Source organism: Arvicola amphibius, chromosome 5, assembly GCF_903992535.2.
Source record: "Arvicola amphibius chromosome 5, mArvAmp1.2, whole genome shotgun sequence".
NCBI lineage: Eukaryota > Metazoa > Chordata > Mammalia > Rodentia > Cricetidae > Arvicola > Arvicola amphibius.
Genome location: NC_052051.1, coordinates 138,043,477 through 138,067,376, shown reverse-complemented (window position 1 = coordinate 138,067,376; position 23,900 = coordinate 138,043,477). Strand labels below are relative to the sequence as shown.

Sequence of the window (23,900 nt, the reverse complement as noted above, 5' to 3'; positions counted from 1 at the left end):
AAAAAAGTTTCATATTTGTTTTTAATTCAATCACTGCCTTACTCAAGCTTTATTGAACCTTTTAGCAGGGAGGGGATTCCAAGTTTTCAAAAATGTGAAACTATACCAAAAAGAAAAACTTCCCATAAACTAAATTACATAAACTGAAAATATCTGTAGATTAAAGAAAAGAAAGGTACCTGGGCAGGGATGGCCCACATCTTTAACCCCAGCACTCTGAGGCAGAGGCAGGTGGATCTCTGAGTTCAAGGCCAGCCTGGTCTACAGAATCCAGGACACCCAGGATTACATACACAAATCCTATCTGGAAAAAAGCAAAACAAATCCAAAAGAGAAGGAAGGGAAGGAGGATCAGAGGGAGGGAGGGAAGAAAAAACTCTACAGAACCCATACAAATTAGCCAGCCTAATGGCATAGCCTTGTAATCTCGGCATCACAGTTGCAGAGATCATATCCTTGAGGCTCTCCTGGTTCGGGAAGCTCCAGGATAATGAGAACTCCTGTCTCAGAAACAAGGTGGATGGCTTCTGAAGAATGACCCGAGATTGACTTCTGGCCTCCAGTCTCAAGTATGCACATACATTCTACAATTTTCACAGAAAATTAGTAATCAAATTAGTAATCAAAGAACCAAACAGTAAGAGATTATTTTCACCTGCCAATTTAGTCAAAGATAATAAAAACTAATACTGTAAAAGTTAATGGCTTTCTACATTGTTGGGCTATATTCTAAATGTTTTACAATAATTCAGAAAAAAACTCACAACCACCCTCTGAAGTAGATGTTATTCTTATTTCCATTAAGAATATGGACAGGTAAGCATGGAAGTGGTAGCAGGCAATGAAATAACCATTAGGGGTAGAAAACAATTTAGTAACCTTACGAACATTAACAGCCCATCATATTAAAAATTTTGAGTTTCTAATAGCATGTGTGTGTGTGTGTGTGTGTGTGTGTGTGTGTGTGTGTGTGTAAAATCACGCAATAAGTATGAGAAAATATTTCCAAATGATGTGGGAAAGATGGCTCAGAGATTAAGAGCATTTGGTGCTCTTGCATAGGACATGGGTTCACTTACCAGAACCCACAGAGCAGCTTACAACCTTCTATAACTCCAGTACCATGTGATCTGACACCTCTGGAGACACCAGGCATACAGGTGGTATACATACATACCAATAAACACATAAAATAAAATAAATGAATCTTTTTGTAAAAGAAAATATAGACAAATGAAAGAACTTTTCCTCACAATAATCAATATTGTATATTTACAAAACTAGAAACTGGTAACAACTATGTATCTAAAGTAAAACTGTTAATATGACATGATCACCTAATAAAACAGTACACAGTTCTTAGTGATTACTCGTATGAGTAAATATAACTGGAGAAAAAATTATTAGAACATTAAATGAAGACACAGAATGTATAGATAACTATATCTACAGTAGAACAAAAGTATGTAACAAATGGGCTTTTATTTTTTTATATTTATTTCTTATATATACGGTATTCTGCCTGCATGTATGCTTGCAGGCCAGAAACAAGGAATCAGATCTCACTGTAGATGGTTGTGAGCGACTACAGGGTTGCTGGGAATTGAACTGAGGACCTCTGGAAGATCAGTCAGTGCTCTCTAACCTCTGAGCCATCTCTCCAGCCCCAGTAAATGGGTTTTTAAAGTCAGGTGGAAAATATATCCAAATATGTAAAATGCAGTATTCTTATATAAAAGGATAACAAACAGATGATCTTTCAATTTCTTATGACTAGTATTTTAAAAAGCAGTCTAAATCAGACTGTAGTTTAAAACGGTGCCATATGCTAAAAGGAGAAAAAAAGAAAAATTAAAACTGAAAGATTCTATACCTGACTTATAAAAGGAGAAAAACTGAGAGATAGTTTACAGGAAAAGAGAGCAATCAACAGTCCTCACAAAGAAATTAGAAATTTAGGAAAGATGGTTGTTTTGCTTTACAAGGTTAAAAATAATCAATAGTTTTAATTTATTGAATAAACCTATCAAAATCATATATATTCTTATAAATCAGTAACACAAAGTACTAAAAAAAATAGAGGAATAAAATTTTGAAGAATGATAAAATCAAAAAAAAGCAGGAGGCACTATGCTTGTAAGCCAAGTTCGTGTCATCCAATCAGATGACTTCAAATCAAATGTGAGTTCTGTGCCTCGCTATCTGTGCAGTGTGAATGAGAAATGACTTCACTACACACCATGTCTATCTATGTAATGTGGCTAACAAAGACAGCATCGCCCAGATTTGCTCTTTAGATTACACGGAATGATGCTTATGAACTATCAGAGTGACTATACTTATCTAACTACAAAAGGGTCATATAATGCCTATACTATTATTACTATCATATTAATATGTGGCACAGCCTTAGTCTTTTTTTTAAAAGTGTAGCTACACCTATCCTGAGGGCATTACTAGATGCTGCCAATGCGGAGGTGTCCACTTAAACATTTCTAGTTCCTCAAGCACCTTAGTTTCTTCTCTTCAGTACCATTTCTTCTATGAAAACCTGTGCTCAATAGTTTCATTTCATAACCACCAAAATCTTAAAGTTATAGTCACAAATTTTATAATACTTCAAACAATTTATATTCAATAAAAATGTTCAACTGAACAACTCAACGATCACCTCCACTATACCTTGAACAGTTTATCTTTTTATCTACTAAATTTATTATTTTTTTTTACTTCATGTCTAAAACATTAGATGTTAACTTTCATTTCAATTATGTATTCATGGGCATTATGAACCAAGATAGCTAAACACTAAAACTCTGAAAATATTCTAATGCTTTTTTGGTGGTGGTAGTGGTGGTGGTGTGGATTTGTTTTGTTTTAAGCAACTCAAAAGTGTTAACCAGCGTTAGACATGGTAACATGTACCTGCACTTGGGTGGCTTAAACAACAGAATCACATGTTTGAGCCTTGTCCTGGCTACACAGCAAGAACTTATATCAATAAATAAATAAGTTTTGCGCACATGTGCACAAATATGTTTGCCTTCTCCGCTCTGCACTCCAACCAGCTCCCCACAACTGAGCTATCTATCAGCACACGCTGAAACCCAGCTGGCTATCTACTGGAATGGCTTCAGTTTTTTGGCTCAACTGAGAAGATGAATGCTGTATAAACCGTAAATTTTAATCTGCTTGCCCTACCTTATTTATTCCTGCACATTTCCCAGAGAACACAATGAGCTGCATGCCTCTCACAGAAACACAGAGATTTGCTTTCTCATGATTTAGATACCATCCTCACTTTTCTAAGCTGGATATTCATGCCACTTTCCTAACAACATATTAAAGGAAGCGGTGTGCTAATTATATTTCTGTTTAAAAGAGATACTGGCATGCAGTCTCAGCTGTATCAAGCACATAAAGAAATCTAACCTTGAGAGCACACGAGTAGGCAAGAGAGCAGTGACCAGTTCAATCTATGTCCAGAGGAAATCAATAGAAGGGGCAAAATTTCCCTCTCATGATGGGGAGGTCATCCTAAAGGCCCTGCAAAGGTAATAGCTGCTCCCCTCTGTGATCCACTCTGGGCCGTCACAACGAAATGACCCAATTGGGCTTTTCAGGCAGTTGAAAACCCCAATTCCAGGCAATGAGCAGGGAGGCATAAGTACAATTTAGGGCTATTTTCTAAGAAATTAGGAGGAAATAAAACCTTTCATCCAGTCTCTTCATATCTGGAAATTTCTATTTCATGTAATAAAAAGATGCTGAATTATTGAAATGCTTGGTATTCCACCCAAAATGGACAATTACCATGTCAATTAAAGAATTATAAATACATTTTTCCTTCCGCCCTCTCTAAAAGTTTCAAGGTCGGATTTTTCTCTTGAAAAGAGACTCATTCTTAGCTTGAACAAGTTCAAAACCACTCGCTATATGTGGGATAGGGAACACAAGGAAACAAAGCAAGTTATAAAAAGCTCACTCCCATACCACAAATGAGCAAAAATCTCCTCAGAATTAGGCTCCCCCTATCCCCAAATTTACACAAGGAAATACTAACACTAGCAATGGTTTAACTAGCTCCAGGGGTAGCTGAGAATTACAAACACGAGAAACTCAGGCTTTATCTACTTCTCATCTGTTTCTCTCTGGCCTAACTGCACACTGCCCATTTCAAGTCACATGTGCCTACAGCTGACTATTTTCTCCAACTTCCTTTCAATGGCCAAGTCTGATTTTTACAAAGACTCCTTTTGCTGTTATTGGTTGGGGAGGGGGGGCTGTGCATTGTTTTAGTTTTAATTTTGAGACAGGGCCTCTATGTATAATCCAAGCTATCTTGGAATTCCCCTGCCTCTAACTTTTGGGATTAAAGGTGAGTGCCACCACACCCAGCTTGGAGGCTTGGTTTTTGTTTTGCTGTTGTTGTTCAGGTTTTTTCCTATTTCATATGTACAAGTGTTTTGTCTGCATGTATGTACTGCACAGCATTTCTACCTGAGAGCCCAGAGAAGTACACCAGATCCCCATAACTAGCTGCAGATGTGGGAGTTAGGAAGCGAACCTGGCCCTCTTAACCACTAAGCCAGCTCTCAAGCTCACGGTGTGTCTTTTTAAAGTGCCCATTCCAACTGAGTGTGGTGACACTCTAGCCCTACAACCCAGAGATCGGCCTGCCTGTGCCTCCTGAGCGCTGGGACTAACGGCGTGCGACACCACGCCTGGCTCACACACTCCTTTTTAACTTGCTGTCATGGCACTTTAACGTCACTGCAGCAGGGAGTCTAGTCTTTCTCTAAACTGATCTAGTAGTTCCCTCTAGTTTCATATTTTATTATCTTCAGGTTTTTCTTCCAGTCATCCCTCTAAGGTAGAATAAAATAAAGTGTCTTACAATGCTCTCAAACAGCTAAGTTGCACAACATACAAAACATTTACTCTAAACGCTGCTGGTTAGTTTTAAAGTGGTGCATGTTATATCAAGTTCATGCCTAAATCCAAACTTCTTATCTAGTATAGACAATCTAGTACAGGTGCTGAAGGAAAGTCAAGTATTCTGCACTCCTCCCTGGAGCAGTCACATGGCTAAGTGCTCTGCATATCATTTATGATTTTATAAACACATACAAAATGAAGATGCCCCAGGTGAGCAGATGCAATCTTTCTTGGAAGTCTCCCGAAACTACCCAAAGCTGCTTTCCCGGGAGTCCCTCCACTCTTGTATTTCCAAAGTACTTTGGGGGGAAAAATGCAAGTTTTCATGCTGCATCACTGCTGCTGCCTGCTAATCTGACTCTCTACTAGATTACACTTAATCAAACGGGGATTATATCTTATCTACAATTATATCCTTGTCTTTGATTTTAAAAGAAATCCATCCAATTGAATAGTAACCTGGCCTCCACAGGACGTACATATGCACCCCAATACACACACACACACACACACACACACACACAGAGTAAATAAATAAATAAATTCATGCCAATTGGAATCTTCTTTTGACTCAAAATATAAAAAAAATCACAAAAATAACAAAATTTCTTAAATGCTTGGTATAAATCTGCACAGTCAGAAAAATGAATCTTTCTTATTAGTGTAAAAGGGATCTTCACAGAAAATTCTTTGTATTGCACTGAATTTTTCAAAATCCTACATAAGAGTTAGGGCACATTACAAAACTTGAACATACAATATGTAGCATGAAAAAATAACATTTTATCTTAAATACAGTAGCAAATGACCACAGATTAAAAAACTACATAAAACCTGGCCACAATCCCAGTACTCAGAAGCCAAAGCCAGGGAATTACAGGTTCCAGAACCACCTGGGCTGCTTGAGGAAAATGGGTCTTAAAAACCCAAGGGACAGGGATAGAGATGGATGGAACAGTACTTGTCCAACACGCTCGAAGACGTGGATATGATCCCACACCACAAAGGAAAGACCAGAAAGCATAAAACTACACAAACTAGCCAAAATGTCTAATTTATTCCATCTTAATTCTTTTGGGCTTACTGATTAAAGTTGGGAGCTTTACTTACATAGACTCTCCATGCATGCTTCCCCCAAAGTACTGAAGTTATAAAACTGAAAAGGATGGCGAAGAATTCTGTAATTACAATGGCAGCTAGACAATCCTATTTCTAAACTTATAAAGGGCAATATGGCAATATCAGTTTAAATGCCTTGGAAAAACTAATATGACAAAATAATTTCAAAACAAAACAAAAATTCCACCAAAAAGATGAAGTTTGTTTTGTACTGGCCAACTCCTCCTGGGCATGGGGCCTGCCTTGTTAGAGTGTGGGGGGTATACCCAGTGTGTGTTTTGATTTTAGTTTCTGTATTTCTGTGAATTTTTTTGAAACAGAGAGACAGAGAACATATAGTTGGGGGGTTGGTAGGGAGGTTTTTCCTTTTTCAAGAGAGATAGAAAATATAAAATTAGAAGGATCTGGGAGAAGTTAGGGAAGGAAAAAAGAATGATCGAGATGTATTATATGATATATATATATTTCAATTATTTATTTTTGTATACAAATTTCAAGTTAAGAATCTATCTGAAGAAACTCTCAACCTACAAAATATACTCAACCATACTAATTCTTATGTCCAGTTTTGGTAAGAAGAAACCAGTAAAAATTAAATTATCTTTTAAATCACTAAAAGCAATCTTGTAACAACATAGACAGATGAACAGGAAGCCAGGGATAGTAATGTATACCACTGATCTCAGCATTCAGAAGGCAGAGGCAGGAGGATCTCTGTTTAAATCGATACCAGCCTGGTCTACAAAGTGAGTTCAAAGCCAGCCAGAGTAAAAGTGAGAGTTTTCTCAAAAAGGGGGGGGGGGGGGAATACATAAGTGAAAATGAAGAGGCCAAGTCTTTAAATTATTTATATTAACTCTTTCTCACCAAGCTCCCCAGCCTTCCCTTCTAGAAAATGTCCTTGTGTTAACGTTAACTGCAGATCCCCAGAAGTCCTTTCTACAAGTGACTCCCACTGACCACCCTGAGCTGGAATTCAGAGAGCTACTTTTCTTCCTGTCCTCCATATGCTCTCTCCAGAATTATTTATTTAATTTTTAATTTTTTTATTTCACCTATGATGGTATGAAAATATTCTCAAAATAAAGAGAATATAAGAGAAAAAGGAAACATAATTACATTTTAAGTTATTTATGTATGAGTGTTTTGCCTGTGTGTGTGTGTGTGTGTACACACACACACACACACACACACACACACACACACCCCAGGTGCATGTAGAGTTTGATCAAGGAAGCCAGAAGTGGGCATCATAAACCCAGAAACTGATATTAGAGATAGCTGTGAACTACCATGTGGGTCCTGGAAACTGAAACTGGATCCTCTGAAAGAGCAACATATGCTCTTAATTGCCAAGCCATCTCTACAGCCCTGAAAATTTCATTTTAATAAACAGTAACAGTTCTGCTTCCTGATTTTGCTTAATTTACATTAAGATGCTTATTTTGCTTGCTTAAGATACTATGTTAGGTTTGCTTTTCTTTGAAACATAACATTCAAATTCAATTAAAAATCAAAATTTAGACTCAAAAGCGTGAGAACAGTGCTAATCAGAAAAAAAAATGTTGAGTCCTGTCTTTAGAAAAAGAAACATTATTAAAGAGGGAAGCTAAGACTCAGGGACAGCTGCAGAAGGAGGCAGAACATTATCAAGCCAAAGGAACTGGATGCCTGCTGTAAACAGTGTCTTCTAGATGTGCTGGGGAAACTGCATACAAGAGGTCTTGACAGACAGCTGCCGACATAACACCTGCATAATGACAACATAAGCTGACACGCCGGTATCGACAGGGTGAATCTCACAAGGTCCTACCCATAAATGGAAACCCTGAAGCAATTAATGGCTACTGAGAGAGAGGGAATCAATTTTTCCAGGAACAAACCTCCTGATAGGTTATATAATCCCAAGTGTTCAGCCCTAAACATGTGTACATCCAACCAACACTAAATGGATTGTGTAAGGTAAAGGGTGTGTGTGTGCGTGTGCGTGCGTGCGTGCGTGCGTGTGTGTGTGTGTGTGTGTGTGATAATTTAAAAAGAGGAGGTCATGAATTTGAAAAGGAGTAAAAGGATATAGGAAGCGTTGCGGGGGGAAAAGAGGGGTAGATATGATGTAAATACAGTACTCACATCTAAAATTCTGAAAATAGAAATAAATTAAATAAAAAGAAAATCTAATTAGTTAACTTCTCTTCCTGGCTATCAACATTTGTCAAGCTAATACACACTTAGTCATATAAGCTATTCATAGTGTCAGAATTGTATCTCGGAAATAGAAATTAACTGTCCAAACAGTAATGATCACACAAGATACCTCTAATGCTGTCTTCACAAACCCATGCTGCCCCCTTCTGGATCACTTTAGAGATTATGTGACAACAGAAATTCCGTAACATATAAGTTTTATAAAAGGTTTTTAGCTCACATATTAAAGAAGTCATGTATACATGTAGAAATAAACCAATGGTACTAATTATTTATTAGTTTTCCAGAGAGTCTACTCTAAATGAATATACTAACAAAAAAAGCAACTATGACAATTTAATCATCCATTTAATAAGAAATAAATATTAGGTTCATATTTACCAAAACAAAACAAATAAAATCTACACTTTAAAATGTCACATTCTCAGCCAGATAGTGGTGGCACACACCTTTAATCCCAACACTCAGGAGCCAGAGACAGGCAGATCTCTGAGTTCAAGGCCAGCCTGATCTACAAGAGCTAGTTCCAGGACAAGCACCAAAACTACACAAAGAATCCCTGTCTTGAGAAACAAAAAAAAAGGCACATTCTCTGTGGGTGACAGTTGTGTAACTTGGGCAATCTGTGTGGCCACTGGCAGTGGGACCAGAATTTATCCCTAGTGCATGAACTGGCTTTTTGGAGCCCATTCTCTACGGAGGGATACCTTGTTCATACTAGATATAGCAGAGAGGGCCTTGGTCCTGTCTCAAATTGATATGCCATACTTTGTTGACTTACAATGGGAAGCCTTATCCTCTCTGAGGAGTGGATGGAGGTGGGGTGGGGGGAAGGCAGGGGGAGCAGGAGGAGGGGAGGGAGTGGGAACTGGGACTGGTATGTAAAATGAGAAAATGATTGTTTAAATAAATAAATAGCCACATTCTTTGTTCCAATCCATACTTTTCCCTTTACCTCCAAACGCAAACCATAGTCTAAACTTGGTACTTATCCTTTCATTTCAATTTTTATTCATGTACTATTAAAGCATGTATCTGGATTATCCAAATACACAGTGTGGATTGAGTAAAGCGTTAGCACATGATCATGTACAGAAACATTCTAAATTCAACTGAAAACAAACCGAGGAGACGTGAAAAGTGCAAGCAAAGAGATCTACTACTCCTCAAGGAGGAAATATTCTACGGGGTTACTAGTGTTGTTAGCCTTGTAGCTTTATATTGCTGCTAATGCTGTCCATCTACTTTCCTAAGGGAAATGTTTTTATAAAGTACTCCTGGTATTTTAGAATTCTTTTGTTCTTTTCATATTTTTTCCTAAATCTAGTTCCTTTATCAGTAACCTATATGAGAACAAAAAGTTTCAGGTCCTGGTAAGTATGGATGCTGGAATTTACAAGAAAAAGAAGTCACTGAGCAGCACAGGAGGCAAAGAAAGCTGATGGGGGAAAGGTATCAGAGCATTCTCAAGTGACCCACAGTCCTGATGAGAGAGGGCTAGAAGCCATCTTCCATTGCCGACACCTGGGATATTAGTAAGAGCTGCCTTTCCTCTCCCCACTCCTCTCCCTCAAATTCCATAGACATCTAGAGCACCCTTGTGGTTCCCTTCACCTAGATTTTAGATGTCAATAGTTCACCCATGTCAACCTTGGGCAGGTGTTCAAATCTGGAAAACATTCTATTGGTATTCATTCTGCATTGCTTAGATTTCTCAGTTGTCTAAAGAAAATGAATCTGAGACTCACAGCTCTATAGTGTTAGAGCACAGCATTCGAAAGGTCTAGAAAGATGGTGTAGTGGGCAAGAGCACTTGCTGCACAATCCTGAGGGCCCAAGTTCAGATTTTTGAAAAAAAAGATATCAAAAAAATATATATCCCAAAATAAAGTAAGGAAAGAATGGCTTTTAAGGAGAGATCACAGGAAAGTGAGTGCATCTTAACTGTCTGCTGAGACAAGTACAGGTAAGGAAATGGGAGGGAGAGTCTTTAGGCCTTGTTCCGTTATGATGGCGGCTGCCTGTCTGGCAAGTAGAACCTCTGAGTTCTTCATCCCTATTTAAGCCTGAACACTATTTAGTTCTTTATCTTAGCAATGTTTCCTCTTCCCTGCTGATAATCACAGTTAAAATAAATTACATCAGTAAATTCCCAAACACATTGCATCTACCAAGTGCCTGCTCACTGTCATTCTGATAGACGGACTGGAAATTAATGATATTAGAGAAAATCTTTTGGGATTTTTAAATTCCTCTGAAACAAAATTTTTCAATTCATTCACGCAGCACGCTCCAAACTGCCACTAGAGACATGTTATAAGAGTTTTATTGACTCTTGTATTTCCTTTAAATCCCATGGATTCCATTTACATGCCTCATAGCAAAAAGCCCCCTCCACTGTAGAGAAATCATCTAAGAAAAAGCAACTTACACTACAGTTTTCAGGTGGGACCAGAAGTTGCGTGATCTCACCCCCATGAACACAGAAGATATGTTTCATTTCTCCAGAAAATATGTCCCAAATTATGACGGAAAAATCCACACCTCCAGATATCAGGTATCTTTGGTCATAGCGAGCCGAGACCTGATGAGGGTACAGCAAACATGTAACTTTGTTCCGATGGCCACGGAGAGTTCTGTGAGGGGGCCAACCTGTGAAAGAGGTTGGGGATTCAGAATTGGAAGATTCAAGTCTCAGAACGCGTCAACCAGCAAGCATAAACACCAGAAGAGCTATAGCCTCACCTCTAGGACTGCTCTGTGAAGCTCAGCAGCTACTACTTACCCAAGACTAACAGCCCCTAAAACAGAGCTAGTCTATGTCCAAATGCGCTAAACATGTCAGATTGTCATGACAGTCTAAAGAATTATTACAAAAGAAACAATATAAAATAGTCCAATAAAATTACCATATTTATTAAAAGTACAAATGAAAACAATGTTGCTATATTGGGCTATATAACATATATTATAGTAGTTAATTTCCCATGTCATATGTAATAGTTCATCAAATGTACATTAAACTACCAACTAGACTAACAACTATACCAGTGGGTTTTACTTCTTATTCTCAACATCACGGTTACAGTGTCCTCAAAACACAGTGGACAGAGCTAGACCCCCATTATACCTCTTCGGAGCATGTGTTCCCCTTGCAACAGCTGCACTATAGCCGTTTGGGTGGCAGGCACAATAATTATGCTTCCGTCTTCCCGGCCACAAACAAGCCGTCCGTGTGCTGGTATGTAGACGCTCGCAGTCACTTTAAGAGGTTCATTGCTGTTGGGAATCACACTTAGCTGATCTATGATCCCAGCAGGACAAGGCTTCAGTTTGTCAAATGCCTCTTGCAAACTAATACAAGTTGTCGTTTTTAGTCCTGTAGAGGTTTGGTGTCATATAAAATAAATACATTTATATTAAAAAATAACATTAACTGATTCAGTAATGTAAAAGTTACTTTTATCAAATATAAATCTTAGAAGAAAATTATAAATATTTTTTATTTTGTTATGATTCAAAATGTTATAATAAAAGAATTATGTATTTAATGCACAAGATTTACTATTACCTTCAGCACCTTCCTGTTTATCAGCTATGTCTGAAATGTTCCAAATATTTAACCTTCCAGAAGAATCGCCCTGAATTAATAGTTTATGCAAATATTCCTTGCATCCATAGAAGAACCGAGTAACAGGAGGACAAATTACCAACTGCCAGAGGAAAAAAAAAAATCAAGTCTCTTTAGTTGTATTTAGAATCAAATATTTTAGACATTAACGTGCTCAGAAAAAGGTATTCAATTCTTTGATTCATATCCCAGTTCTAAAAGTGTTTACAGAATGATTATTCAATATATTTGCATGTAATTTAATAGCATTACTATTCATGCCACCTGCAGTACAGCATAAAGTGTAAGGGAATGAAAAACTGTACTTATAGCCTTTCTCTAAACTACTCTTGACAGTCCTTTATTCAATTTTATAAAAACTGGTTACCAATCGCAGGGTAATTTATTTTTAAATAATTAATTTAGAAATTTGGCCATTCTTAATCAAAAAGAAGTCTCTACTTAAAAGATCAAAAGAAAAGAGTTCTACACAAAAGCAACACAAAATGAGCTCAGCAGATTGAATTTAAGCATGCATACATATGCAACAGTGATAATCCAGGAAGAAGAAGTCATGAAGATAAGAAGGAGCAAAGGGGCCTAGGAGAAGCTGGAGGTGGGAAAGCATGAGGTGGAAACGATGCAAATATAGTACTCATGCATAAAGTTGTAAATATAATAAATAAATATTAAAATAAAATATATCACTAAAAGAAAACAATTCACTAATCCCATCTTTCCTGCCCACTGCTACGTCACAAAGAATAATGGCATTTCTGTGCACCATAAGAGTACCTGGTGCCCGTGAAGACCAGAAAAGGGCACCACATCCTTGTGGAGTTACAGATGGGTGTAAGACGCCATGCAGGTGGTGGAATGCAAGTCCAGGTCCTCGTTCTAAAGAGCTAAGCTGTTTCTCCAGACCACCCATTTTAAAAAATAAAAAAGTTTGTAGCATTTAATTGGCCACATTTACATAACTAACTTTAACAAACAGAATTTTAGCATAAAAATTATAATAAATAAATTTCAGTTTCAAAAATTATACCTAACAAATAATCTAGTTGTAGTATTTGGTTGCCTCATAGAAAGTACTGGCCTCTAGGAACTAGTAATATTAAACACAGCCAACTATTTAGCTTTGACTATTAATAACTTTAATTAAAAACTATTTAAAATTATTAATAATTAATAATAATTTAAATCATTTAATTAATTAATTATTTAATTAATTAAATATTATTGATAATTTAATAATAATTTAAAATGATTAAGGAGTTGCTATAGCAGCTATAATCACAAATACCACATTTCTGTGAATCAGTGTCTCTCACCATATCATACATACATTTCAACTTAAAATATACTACCATACAGTAGAGAGGTGATATTTAAAGAAAAATTATTTGGTGATTAATGGTTATCAACTCAACAGGATCTAGACTAAGGAAAGATGGAGCCTCTGAACACACGGGTGAAGGATCTTCTAGATGGTTAGCTGAAGTGAGAAGACCCATCCTGAGTGTGGTCAGCACCCATGGGCGGGGTCAGGAGTGCATAAAGCAAAGGGCAAGCTACGCACCAGCATTTCTGGTCACAGAAGCAATGTAACCAGCTGCCTTACATGACTGTCACTAAGATGTCCCATCATGATGGATGCATCCTCAAATTATAAGCCAAAGTGAACTCTTCTTCCTTACATTGCTTTTGTGAAGTATTTTGTCATAGCAACTATTTTGTTTTATTAATGCAGACTTTTCATATATATCACTATCACTTAGTTTAGCTGGAAGTGACTGACTGAGCTGGACAGTAACAAGTAGGAGTTCAAGAAATAGAAAGCAAATAATTTATACAGGATGTTAAAATACACCTAGATGTACAAATTCTATATTCAAAATATTCATCAAAAAATCCATTCCCTTCTCTTATTCTCCATTCTCCTTTGGTAGGTGTGACATAAGGTTCAAGATGATGAGCTCATCGTCCCTACAATCTCCATTGATGGGTGGGACATAAGGTTCAGAATGATAAAACCTGAACCCAGAACCAGAACAAAACCTTGGTAGGTGTGACATAAGGTTCAAGATGATGAGCTCATCGTTCCTACAATCTCCATTGATGGGTGGGACATAAGGTTCAGAATGATAAAACCTGAACCCAGAACCAGAACAAAACCTTAGAAACCTTATAGAAAAACCTTCCTCCGCAAACAAAGCTTCTTTCTTACTACTCCCAGAGTGGAAAATTCAGTATAATTCAGTATAAGTGTAACTGCATTTCATTTTTTTATGTTTATGAGTCTTTGGCCTGCATCTGAATTTGTGTATCACATGCACACCTTCTGCCCACAGAGAGCAGGAAAGAGTACCGGTTCCCCAAGAACCACAGTTAGTTTCAGTTGCGAGCCTGTGGGTCTCTGGAAGAGCAACAAATGACCTTAATCCATTGCTCCAGCCCCTGAATTTCAAATATAAACAGACAGTACAAACACTTTTTAAAAACACAGTTTCTATTTTAATACAGAAAAATATTCAATTTTCAGTTTTAATATCCAGTTATTTGAATCACTACTTGATTTTGGAGAGAGAGTGACCAATGCGTGACTCAAGTAACAAAAGCATTAGTAAATACTAGCACGTAATTATCCTTGCCCTTCAACAACTGTCTTCACCGTGTTTTAACTGTCAACAAGAATTTTATAAAAAGCCAATTCCAATACATAATCAAGATAAGATCACTTGTATTCTTAGATAAAGGCAGGTACTATTTAACAGTTATATTACATATTTTTATTATCTGCAAATTTTGAAATGTGTTTACAATTGACCATACTAAAAGATTTTGCAAAATCTAACACCCCACTAGATTTTATTGAATCTTTCCAATGTCTAGACACTATCAATATAACCATCAATTATAAATGATACCTGGAGAACTTTACCTCTTTATCTTTTTGATCCAAGAGACTATGCTGCACAGGAGGAATTAAATTTTCAACTGCTTTCCCCACATCACTGCGGAATGAATCACTAGCTGGAAGACAACTGAAAGAGGAAAAGTAAGTATTCACTTAAAATGCTGATAGGAGGGCCAGGCACAGTGGCACATGCCTTTAACCCAGCTCTTGGAGGCAGAGGCAGGCAGATATGTGTGTTCAAGGACAGCCTGATCTACATAATGAGTTCTAGAACAGTCAAAACTACATAGTGAGACACACACACACACACACACACACACACACACACTCTCTCTCTCTCTCTCTCTCTCTGTGTCTCTCTCTCACAGACACACATAAAATAAATTATATGAAATATAAACATGCACATAAAATAAATTATAAGGGTTTATTACAATAGACAAAATGGGATGTTTAAACTTAAATTAATTTAATTTAATAACTTTAAAAAATTCTTTCAGGGTTCATGAGATATCGCACAGGTAAGAGAGCTTGCTGGAAAGCCTGACAACCTGAGTTTGATCCTTGGAACCCACATATGGAAGGAGTGAACCGATGCCCATGAGCTGTTCTGTGACCTGCACACATGCACAGTGGTATATATGCATACACACATGTGCACACATGCATACAGTAAATAAATAAATGCAAATAACCCACTTGGTTTTTTTGTGCCTAGAATTTAAATTGGGATTATAATCAGACCTTAAGACATTCTGAAGTTAAATATTTACACTACATAAATATTCATTCTTTAGAGTTATAGCTCAAATTGTGAATTCTTTACATTTGACTAAATGTATATATTTCATACCTGGCAGGGAGTTTATAAATATAACTCTGCCCATTTTCAGTCCAGATGATCACTTTGTCTGAGGACACAAAGTCCCCTCCAGTCCATGTCTGTCCATTTTCACTAGGACCTGAACAAAGCAGGGAGTAGTCTCCAGCATCAAACACCTAGGAGCAAAAGAAATTCACTTTTCAATTGACTCCAGCTGGTTACAATTTAAAACTGAAAAAATAGCATTTCACCTGAAAGAAAACTTCTGCAAATATATTTAACAAACCAAGGCTTTTACAGTATGACTCAGTAGATGAGGACATTCTCTCAGTGAGATCTAGGGCAGTCATCTTCAACAGGTCCCAGCTATGGGTGACCTCTGGCTGTGGTGGAATAGCTGGCTCTGAGGTCCAGGGCCAGAGCTGTCCCTGCCCTCCACCACTGGCAGCACTCAGGAGAGTGACCCCCTATACCTCACCTGGGCAATACAACAGAGCTGACCCTGAAGGTGTAGGTGTGGGAAAAGTGATTCTGAGAACACGAAACCTGGAGAACTGGCCCTGCCCCGGCTCACCACTGCAAGGGGTGAACTGGCCAGGGCAATGCTGGAGAGCTCATAATGGTGGTGAAGACAGGGTAGAGCCAGTGGGCTAAAACCACCCAGGCCCAGAACCAGGCTTATGTGTTTGCCCACCCCAGTATCCACTCCACATGTGATCTGCTAGAGCTTGGGGGTAGGAAGGGTAAGTCCTGTGAGCCCATGGCTGCAGAATCTCCAGACACAGGGCAGCAAATGGATGACCAGGAAAAATTCCAGTGAGGGCCTAACATCGACGGTATAGCAGAGACCGGGGGTCTCTAACCAGACCACTGATTCTTTGTGTTAAACTCCTGCAGTAAAAATGTATGGATAAAAGGTTTACTACATGACTCACTGTGTCATACAGAAACTTCCATGATGAGATTTTCCCCTTCTTCCTTTTCTTTTTCCTCTTAGATTTTATTGGGGGGGGGGGGGGAGACAGGTGGAATCAGGAGCATGATGTCAAAGACACAAATATACAAAATTTTTTTAAATGCACTGGATGCTCTTCCAGAGGACCTGAGTCCAATTCCCAGCACCCACATGACAGTTCAAAACCATCTGTTAACTCCAGTTCCAAGTGATAAAACACCTCCTTCTGACCTCCATAAGCACCAGGCACACACATGGTAGGTACACAGATATACGTGCAGCCAAAACATTCATATACCAAAAATAAATACTTTTTTAAGTTAGGAAAAGCAATTGTTCCCACCATGGTAAGCGGCTTCTTGGATGTGCCCACCTAACACCCTCCTCCGTTCAGACAGTTTCTAGGGGTTATTTTGTGTTCCTAGAATACAGCTAAAAGCATGAGTTCTCAACTCTAAAATTAAGAGTGTCTTAAATTCCCTTTTCTTGCTCACTTACTGTGTGAGAAGCCTGCTAGCATGCTGGGGGCTACTCTGGTAAGAGAGACATCCTCCCAAAGCTGAACTTGCAAATGAGAGCCAAGTCCCAAAGGACACAGTGATGTCAGCCTGTGAAAGACGCTGAACCGGAAGTGCCCAGCTGAGGTAGGCCCTGAATCCCCACCAGAAAAAAAAGAGCAAGAATACATTTCTACTATTTTAATGCAAGTTTGGGGGAGATTTGTTAAACAGGTTTAAATACTAGCATACTTTTCTGATAGTAGAAGTACTAGTTACTCAACCAGCATAATCCCTAACTAACTCTAAATATTTGTCCTCACCCTTCATCAAAGAAACTTCTCTTTACAACAGATGGAAACCACTACAGAAAACCACAACCAATCAGAATGCAGTTATGGAACCCAGTCCTAATTAAAACCTCTACAAAACAACTCCCTCACCTAAGGCTCAGGGATCATTGCAGAAGGGGCTGGGTAGAAACACTGTGAGGGCCAGAGGAACAGGGAATTTGCTTTGAGATTGTCTTTCCTAGAAATGCAAAAAGCAACATCATAAAGTCTCACCAACATAACTGCCTAAACATGAGCTGACCAAAGACAAAAACAACAGACATGTTAACATGGATGGAAAAAAGCCCACATGACCTCAACCCTACTCAAAGAACTACAGACACCTAGAGTGCTGAGAGCTGAGGAACAGTCTTCCCAGAGAAAGCACACCCATTCGCTATCCAATACCAAATGGTCAGCCCTGAACACATACATACAAGCAAGGTTATGCAGACTCAGCAGGCTGTGTTTATGTCTTTAGGAATATATACATTTATACATATATGTAACAAAAATTAATGAAAAGGGAGGCCATAAATGTGAAAGAAAGCACAGAGGACTATATGGGAGACTTTGGAGAAAGGAAAGGGACAGGGATATGATGTGATTTTATTAAAAATCACAAAAAATAAACAATTTTTTAAAATACATGTAAAGCTTTGAAAATTTGATAAGTCCAGAACAAAGCACAATGGCTCATTTTCTATTATTAAAGACAAGCAATGTAGAAGAAACCTCTTCCTCTCGTTATTAGCTGTAAACGTCCAATTTGAAGAAGCCAGGAGATATGTATTATTCAAGTTCAGTAACACACTACGAAGATAAATGTCCAGTCTACAGAGACCTAATTACCACTAATAACTGAAATAGTAACAAAAGGTAGAAATTAAGACCAACAAAACATAGTCCTTAAACCATTCATTGCATGGAGTAGAACAACAAAAGACAGCTAACAGGAATTAAGTCCCAATTCCTCGAAAAACATCAGAACCCACCAGGAGTTCCAAATGACTGTCAGTCTTGTGCCAAGTACATCCTTGGGGTAATCTTTGAAAATCTGGTAAACTAGACTTTATCACGAGGGATAAAGGACAACTTCATATTTATCCACACAACTTACCCTCCAGTATTTGGAGCACACAACCAAGAGTGACCTCTGTGTGAATGAACAGAAGGAGATGCTTTGGCAATTCTGACAATAAATTGGTTTTGATTCCTCCTCAAAAATTGGCTCAGTATCCTGGAAAAAAGGATTCATAAAATCTCAAGAATAACATGTATTAAATAATTAAAGTCATCACAAAATGATAAAGATATCACCAGGGAATCAGAGTACCATGTGATCATTTTATATCCTCGGAAAAAGCTCCGGCTGTAAAAGCTACAAAGATGTACTCTTAAAAACAGCTGGGCAGCCGGGTGGTGGTGACACACGCCTTTAATCCCAGCACTCGGGAGGCAGAGGCAGGCGGATCTCTGAGAGTTCGAGGCCAGCCTGGTCTACAAGAGCTAGTTTCGGGACAAGCACCCAAGCTACAGAGAAACCTTGTCTGTCTCTCTCTCTCTCTCTCTCTCTCTCTCTCTCTCTCTCTCTCTATTTCTCTCTCTCTCTCTCTCTCTCTCTCAAAAAAAAAAAAAAACAGCTGGGCAAAACTGGGCAATGGTGACACACACTTTTAATCCCAGCACTCAGGAGGCAGAGGCAGACAGAACTCTGAGTTTGAGGCTAGCCTGGTCTACACAGTAAGTTCCAGGATACAGAATCCTGTCTCGGAGAAAAGGGGAAAAAAAAAAAGAGCTAGGCAAAAATGTCTTTGCTACAAAGCTACCAATATTTAAGCCCTGATGGTAAGTCAGAAAACATCTTCACCGGAAATGGCAGAGGATGGGATTCTGCAGCAATCCTATGGTTGTATATACTTGAATTAAAACGAAAAAACAAAAGTGATCAATTCCTCCCCCAGTTTTCTCTAAAATCAATAGCTAATATTTCCCTAGCTGAAGAGAATGGTACCAGTATTGTCAGAAAATTGATCTAGGCCACAGTACCATGAAATAAGACTAACAGATAGATTTATATGTTTTTTTGACAGTGTTAGTGTTTGAACATGAAATGTCTCCACAGGCTCAATGTTAAACACTACTGCCCACCCTGTGCTGACATTCTTGAAGGCTTTGGACACTTTAGGCGATGTTCATGGTTACAAAGTTGGTCACTGCAGGCATGCCTTTGGAAACATACCTGAGCCTAAGTCCCTTCCTTCCTCTCTCCTGGCTGCCATGAGGTGCACAGGCGCCTCACCTGAACACTCCTGCTGTGATGCCACTCTCTACTGGCCAGTCATGCCAGGACTCCACTGCAGTCTCTGAAACCGTAAATAAAGTAGGTCCTTCTTCCCTCGGAGTGCTTATGTCGGGTATTCTGTCACTAATTTGTCAGGGGTTGGGGTGCAAGAGTAACTAAAATGGGTAGTTTACTTATTCCATTGAAGAAAGCTACCTTCTAACTTTTAATTTAAACAAAAGCAGGAGGAAAACACCTATTACATTTCTCTACTTCATATTCTGGATGATATATTTCTATTATTTCAATTGAAACACTTTTTCCTTTAAAAATAAACTAAGTTTAGGAATACCTGATTACTAAAGGTTTAAATTCTACAGTAAGGAAGAAATCAATGCCCATCTCACCTGCATGCCGCCAGTCTCAGAGGTGACAATCCACACCTTCAGGATGCCTGTCACAGAGAGCGCTACCACAGTGTCCTCTAAAGCAGGAAGAGACAAGAAGCCCACGTTAATCATAGCATGCTCCCTTCTAGCATTAAACAGCGTGCTCCCACAAACTTAAACAACAAGTAGGAAACGTAATCCCCTGTGCTCAGTGTTGACATTATTGTTGTCTTCTGGAAAAAAAATTATGCTTTCCCTCAGTAATATTTACTGAGTATAGCCACACAGTATAGAAAGTCATCAAATTTTATCTCCTCCCTCTTCATTCTCTTCTTACCTCTTGGCAATAGAGAAAACCAGAATGCAAACACACATGCAGCTACGGGTCTTATCACCACCATACTCCTGACCATGCAAACTCACTCTCACCTGAGAAAACCATCCATATAAGCTACAGCATCCCAGAGTCTAGGGATCCATCACAGAGTGAAGATACTCTAATGCAGGTGAGCGTAAATACTAATCCAGCTGAAACTACTTTGCAGGGCTAGATCACAAATTATTGGAACAAATATCTTTTGAATATAAGAATATAACCAAAACGGTTAACTTTGACAATCTGTGGAACTTGACAGTAGACAGTAGTTGAGCTGCCAAAGGGCATAGAACACTGACCTTGTGTCCGCTGACGGTGGATAAGGCTCATGGAGCTAATCCAGTCTGGCGATATCTTTGATACCAAAGAATACAGAACCTCAAGGCTGGTAGCATCCACAACAAGGATTTCAGGGTAATGTCCATGGCATAAAAGCCTTCCTTCTTGCTGATTTCCAACAGTGAATTGGTAGAACTAGATTCAAATTTTAAAAAATATATTTGTTGATGTACTGCTTCAGTTCAGCTACTCAATTAACATGCATTCATTCAACATGATATTCCCCTAAACACTAAATTATTTTAGGAATTTTATATGGGTACATCCATGTCAGATTATACTAATCTCCAATATTTAAGAAAAATATTCCTTTCCTCGTGTCACATACTCACTTTTGAACTCTCATGAGGCAAAAATAAAAAATCATTTTTTTATCTTCATCTCTAGCATTCAAAGCAACTTTTATAATTTTCATGGGGAGGTATGTGGCTCATTTTTGGTTTCATGTTTTGGCTTTGTTTGGTTGGGATTTTTTTTTTTTTTTTTTTTTTTAAAGATCATCAAATGACTTTATTGTAAAAACGTCTGCTATTTATTACTAACGGTGTTCTTCTCAAAACACAAACACAAGAACTGAGCACCACATCCAGAGTGACTCGCCTGTGGCTAGGGAGAGGCCAGGACAGAAGCGGTGGGGCTTTCCTCACTCACTCCAGGGCTCCAAGTTACCTCTGATAAGAGAAAGGAAACCACTAAAATCCCCAAGTACAGGAAGGTCACAATAACCTTATGGCTACTGACGCTAACTGCTGCACATCCCAGCCTATAATTCTAGCAATGATATCAAAACCCACTGTCAAACAGTTGCTCCCCTTTGCTGTCCTGACCGGCTAGCCCCAGCCTGGCTTCTGCACACTGCAGAGCACAAGCGTTAACATCCACATGCAGTGTCCAGGTTCAAGTATAAAGGTCTGATCAGGACAGCCCAAGTCACGTAGTGCTTAAACCTCTGTAGTGTCTATACTGTGCTCAGACCCCTGGACAGGCTGGCCAAAGGCAGCACAATTCATGCGGAAGTATGAATAACGTCCCACCACCAAACTTGCTGACCATCCAATATGGACACCACTAGAGTCAAGGTCAAAATCTTGACATCAGGAGTGACATGGTCGACTAAAGTTACATTTGTATGAAACCGGAATCCATTTCATTTCTTCATTAAATGGAGTTTTCCAAAGGTATCAGGTATATCCTTAGGAAGAATCTTGGGATGGCGCTGGAGGATCCTGGCTTTCAGGTTCTGGGGGAGGAGCTGGCACAGCTTCTTTTTTCTGGGCTGCCAGGAACTCGTGGATTGCTCGCTCTATCTGTGGCCTGAAGATGTGATTTAGTTTGGGGTCCACCACCTGAGAAATGATCCTGTCCACTCCTGCTTCCAACATGCCTGACTGAACCACGCTCTGCCTCAGCCCATTTCGCAACTGGTTCTTGTTCATTGAAGGATTCCATTCCTGTTTGTCCAGGTGTGTTGACACAAAATTATCTACTTTCTGCCTCAGGTTCTGGTAAGCTGGCTTGGTGTCCACGTCAGCTAGGCAGTCCCGGCGGAAGCTGTCGAACAGGCCGCGGCTCTTGAGCTGCTCCACTATGAGAGAAATGAGCTGCGGGTCTCCCGGAGGTAGCGAAGCGGGGTTGACCGGGCCCCCTGTCCCACTAGAGCCCGCCGCCGGTCCCGAGGCCTGGCCCGCCGCGCCCGCTCCCGCACCGTCCGCCATGGCCGCGCCCCGCGCCCGCGCCGGGCCCCGCGCTCGGATGCTCCTCCGGGAGCCGCGGGCCGCGCTGCGCAGACACGGAGGGCCCCACGGAGGCGGCGGCGACGGAGGCGGCAGGGTGGGAGGCGGCAGGGTGGGAGGCGGCGGGGGCCACGGCGCTCCCCGCTCGCAGCCTGGTTGGGATTTTTTATTTGGTTGGTTGTGGTGGTTGTTTGTTTGTTTGTTTTCCAGACAGGGTTTCCCTGTCGCTTTGGAGCCTGTCCTGGAACTAGCTCTTGTAGACCAGGCTGGCCTCGAACTCACAGAGATCTGCCTGCCTCTGCCTCCCGAGTGCTGGGATTAAAGGCGTGCGCCACCACTGCCTAGCTGTTTGTTTTGGTTTTGATACGGGGGTCCCACAGTTTAGTTCTGGCTGGCCTGGAGCTCTGGATATACACCATCTGACACGGTGTTAAATTCACAGAGATCTACCTGTCTCTGCCACCAGAGTACCAGAAGTAAGGACATGCATCACCATACAAGCCTTAAATCAGGACTTTTGAATTAATGAAGCCCCCGAATAAAATGAGCTTAACAAGTTAAATTTAAAGTGGAAGCTCGTGTGAGTCACAAGACTAGTGTGAGTTCTAAGTCACGGGAACAGGCAGATGTGACGGGTGACACCATCGACTTGACAGAAACTTGAACCGTGCCTTAGGCAGGGTCACTACTGCTGTGAAGAAACACTGTGACCACAAACAATTCAGGAGGAAAGGGTTTATTTCCCTCTCAGTTCCACAGAATCGTTCATCATCAAAAGCAGTGAGCGCAGGGACTCAAGCAGAACAGGAACCTGGAGACAAGAGTTGACGCAGAGGCCATGGAGGGGAGCTGCTTCCCATGGCTTGTTCTGTTTGGTTTCTTATAGAACCCAGGACCACCAGCCCAGGGATGGTACCAACCAAAAGGGCTGAGTCCTTTCCCATCAGCCGCTAACTAAGAAAATGCCCTACCAGTGGATCTTATGGGGCACTTTCTCAATTGAGGGTTCCTCCTATCAGATAACTAGCCTGTACCAAGCCGACACAAAGCTAGCTAGCCAGCACAAACCACCTAGGCATTCACAAACCATCATGTTCGTGAAGGAGTTTCTAGACTGGGTTAACTGAACTAGGAAGCACCTAAATGTAGATGGAACCACCACATGGGCTGAGAAAGAAGCTCAGCATGGCCATTCAGCTCTCTCTGCCTCCTGTGCATGGAGGAGCCATGCACCTCTGCAGCCATGTCTGTCTGAACAGGACAGATGGTATCCACTTGAATTGTAACTGAAACAAATTCTTCCTCCCTAAATTCTTCTTGGCAGGTATTTTTTTTTTTTTTTACAGAAACAAGGAAACTTAGTAATGCAGTGAGTAGTGA

The 23,900-nt window shown here is 39.7% G+C and overlaps 2 protein-coding genes across 2 annotated transcripts in view; both read right to left on the bottom strand.

Annotated features, from left to right (window-relative positions):
- The window catches only part of Wdr7 (WD repeat domain 7), a 279,897-nt gene that overhangs the window by 235,951 nt on the left and 20,046 nt on the right, over window positions 1–23,900 (bottom strand). The window contains exons 5-12 of the mRNA XM_038330658.2: window positions 20,748–20,922; window positions 20,091–20,167; window positions 18,520–18,639; window positions 15,646–15,791; window positions 14,817–14,919; window positions 11,834–11,975; window positions 11,393–11,641; window positions 10,694–10,914 (exon numbers count right to left, since the gene is read on the bottom strand). Of these exons, the coding sequence (XP_038186586.1) occupies window positions 10,694–10,914; window positions 11,393–11,641; window positions 11,834–11,975; window positions 14,817–14,919; window positions 15,646–15,791; window positions 18,520–18,639; window positions 20,091–20,167; window positions 20,748–20,922 (1,233 nt within the window). The remainder of the gene's footprint in view (window positions 1–10,693; window positions 10,915–11,392; window positions 11,642–11,833; window positions 11,976–14,816; window positions 14,920–15,645; window positions 15,792–18,519; window positions 18,640–20,090; window positions 20,168–20,747; window positions 20,923–23,900) is intronic.
- Bod1l2 (biorientation of chromosomes in cell division 1 like 2) lies at window positions 21,603–22,517 on the bottom strand. The gene has a single exon (XM_038330660.1). The coding sequence runs from the start codon at window positions 22,500–22,502 to the stop codon at window positions 21,981–21,983; it is 522 nt and encodes a 173-aa protein (XP_038186588.1). The 5' UTR covers window positions 22,503–22,517; the 3' UTR covers window positions 21,603–21,980.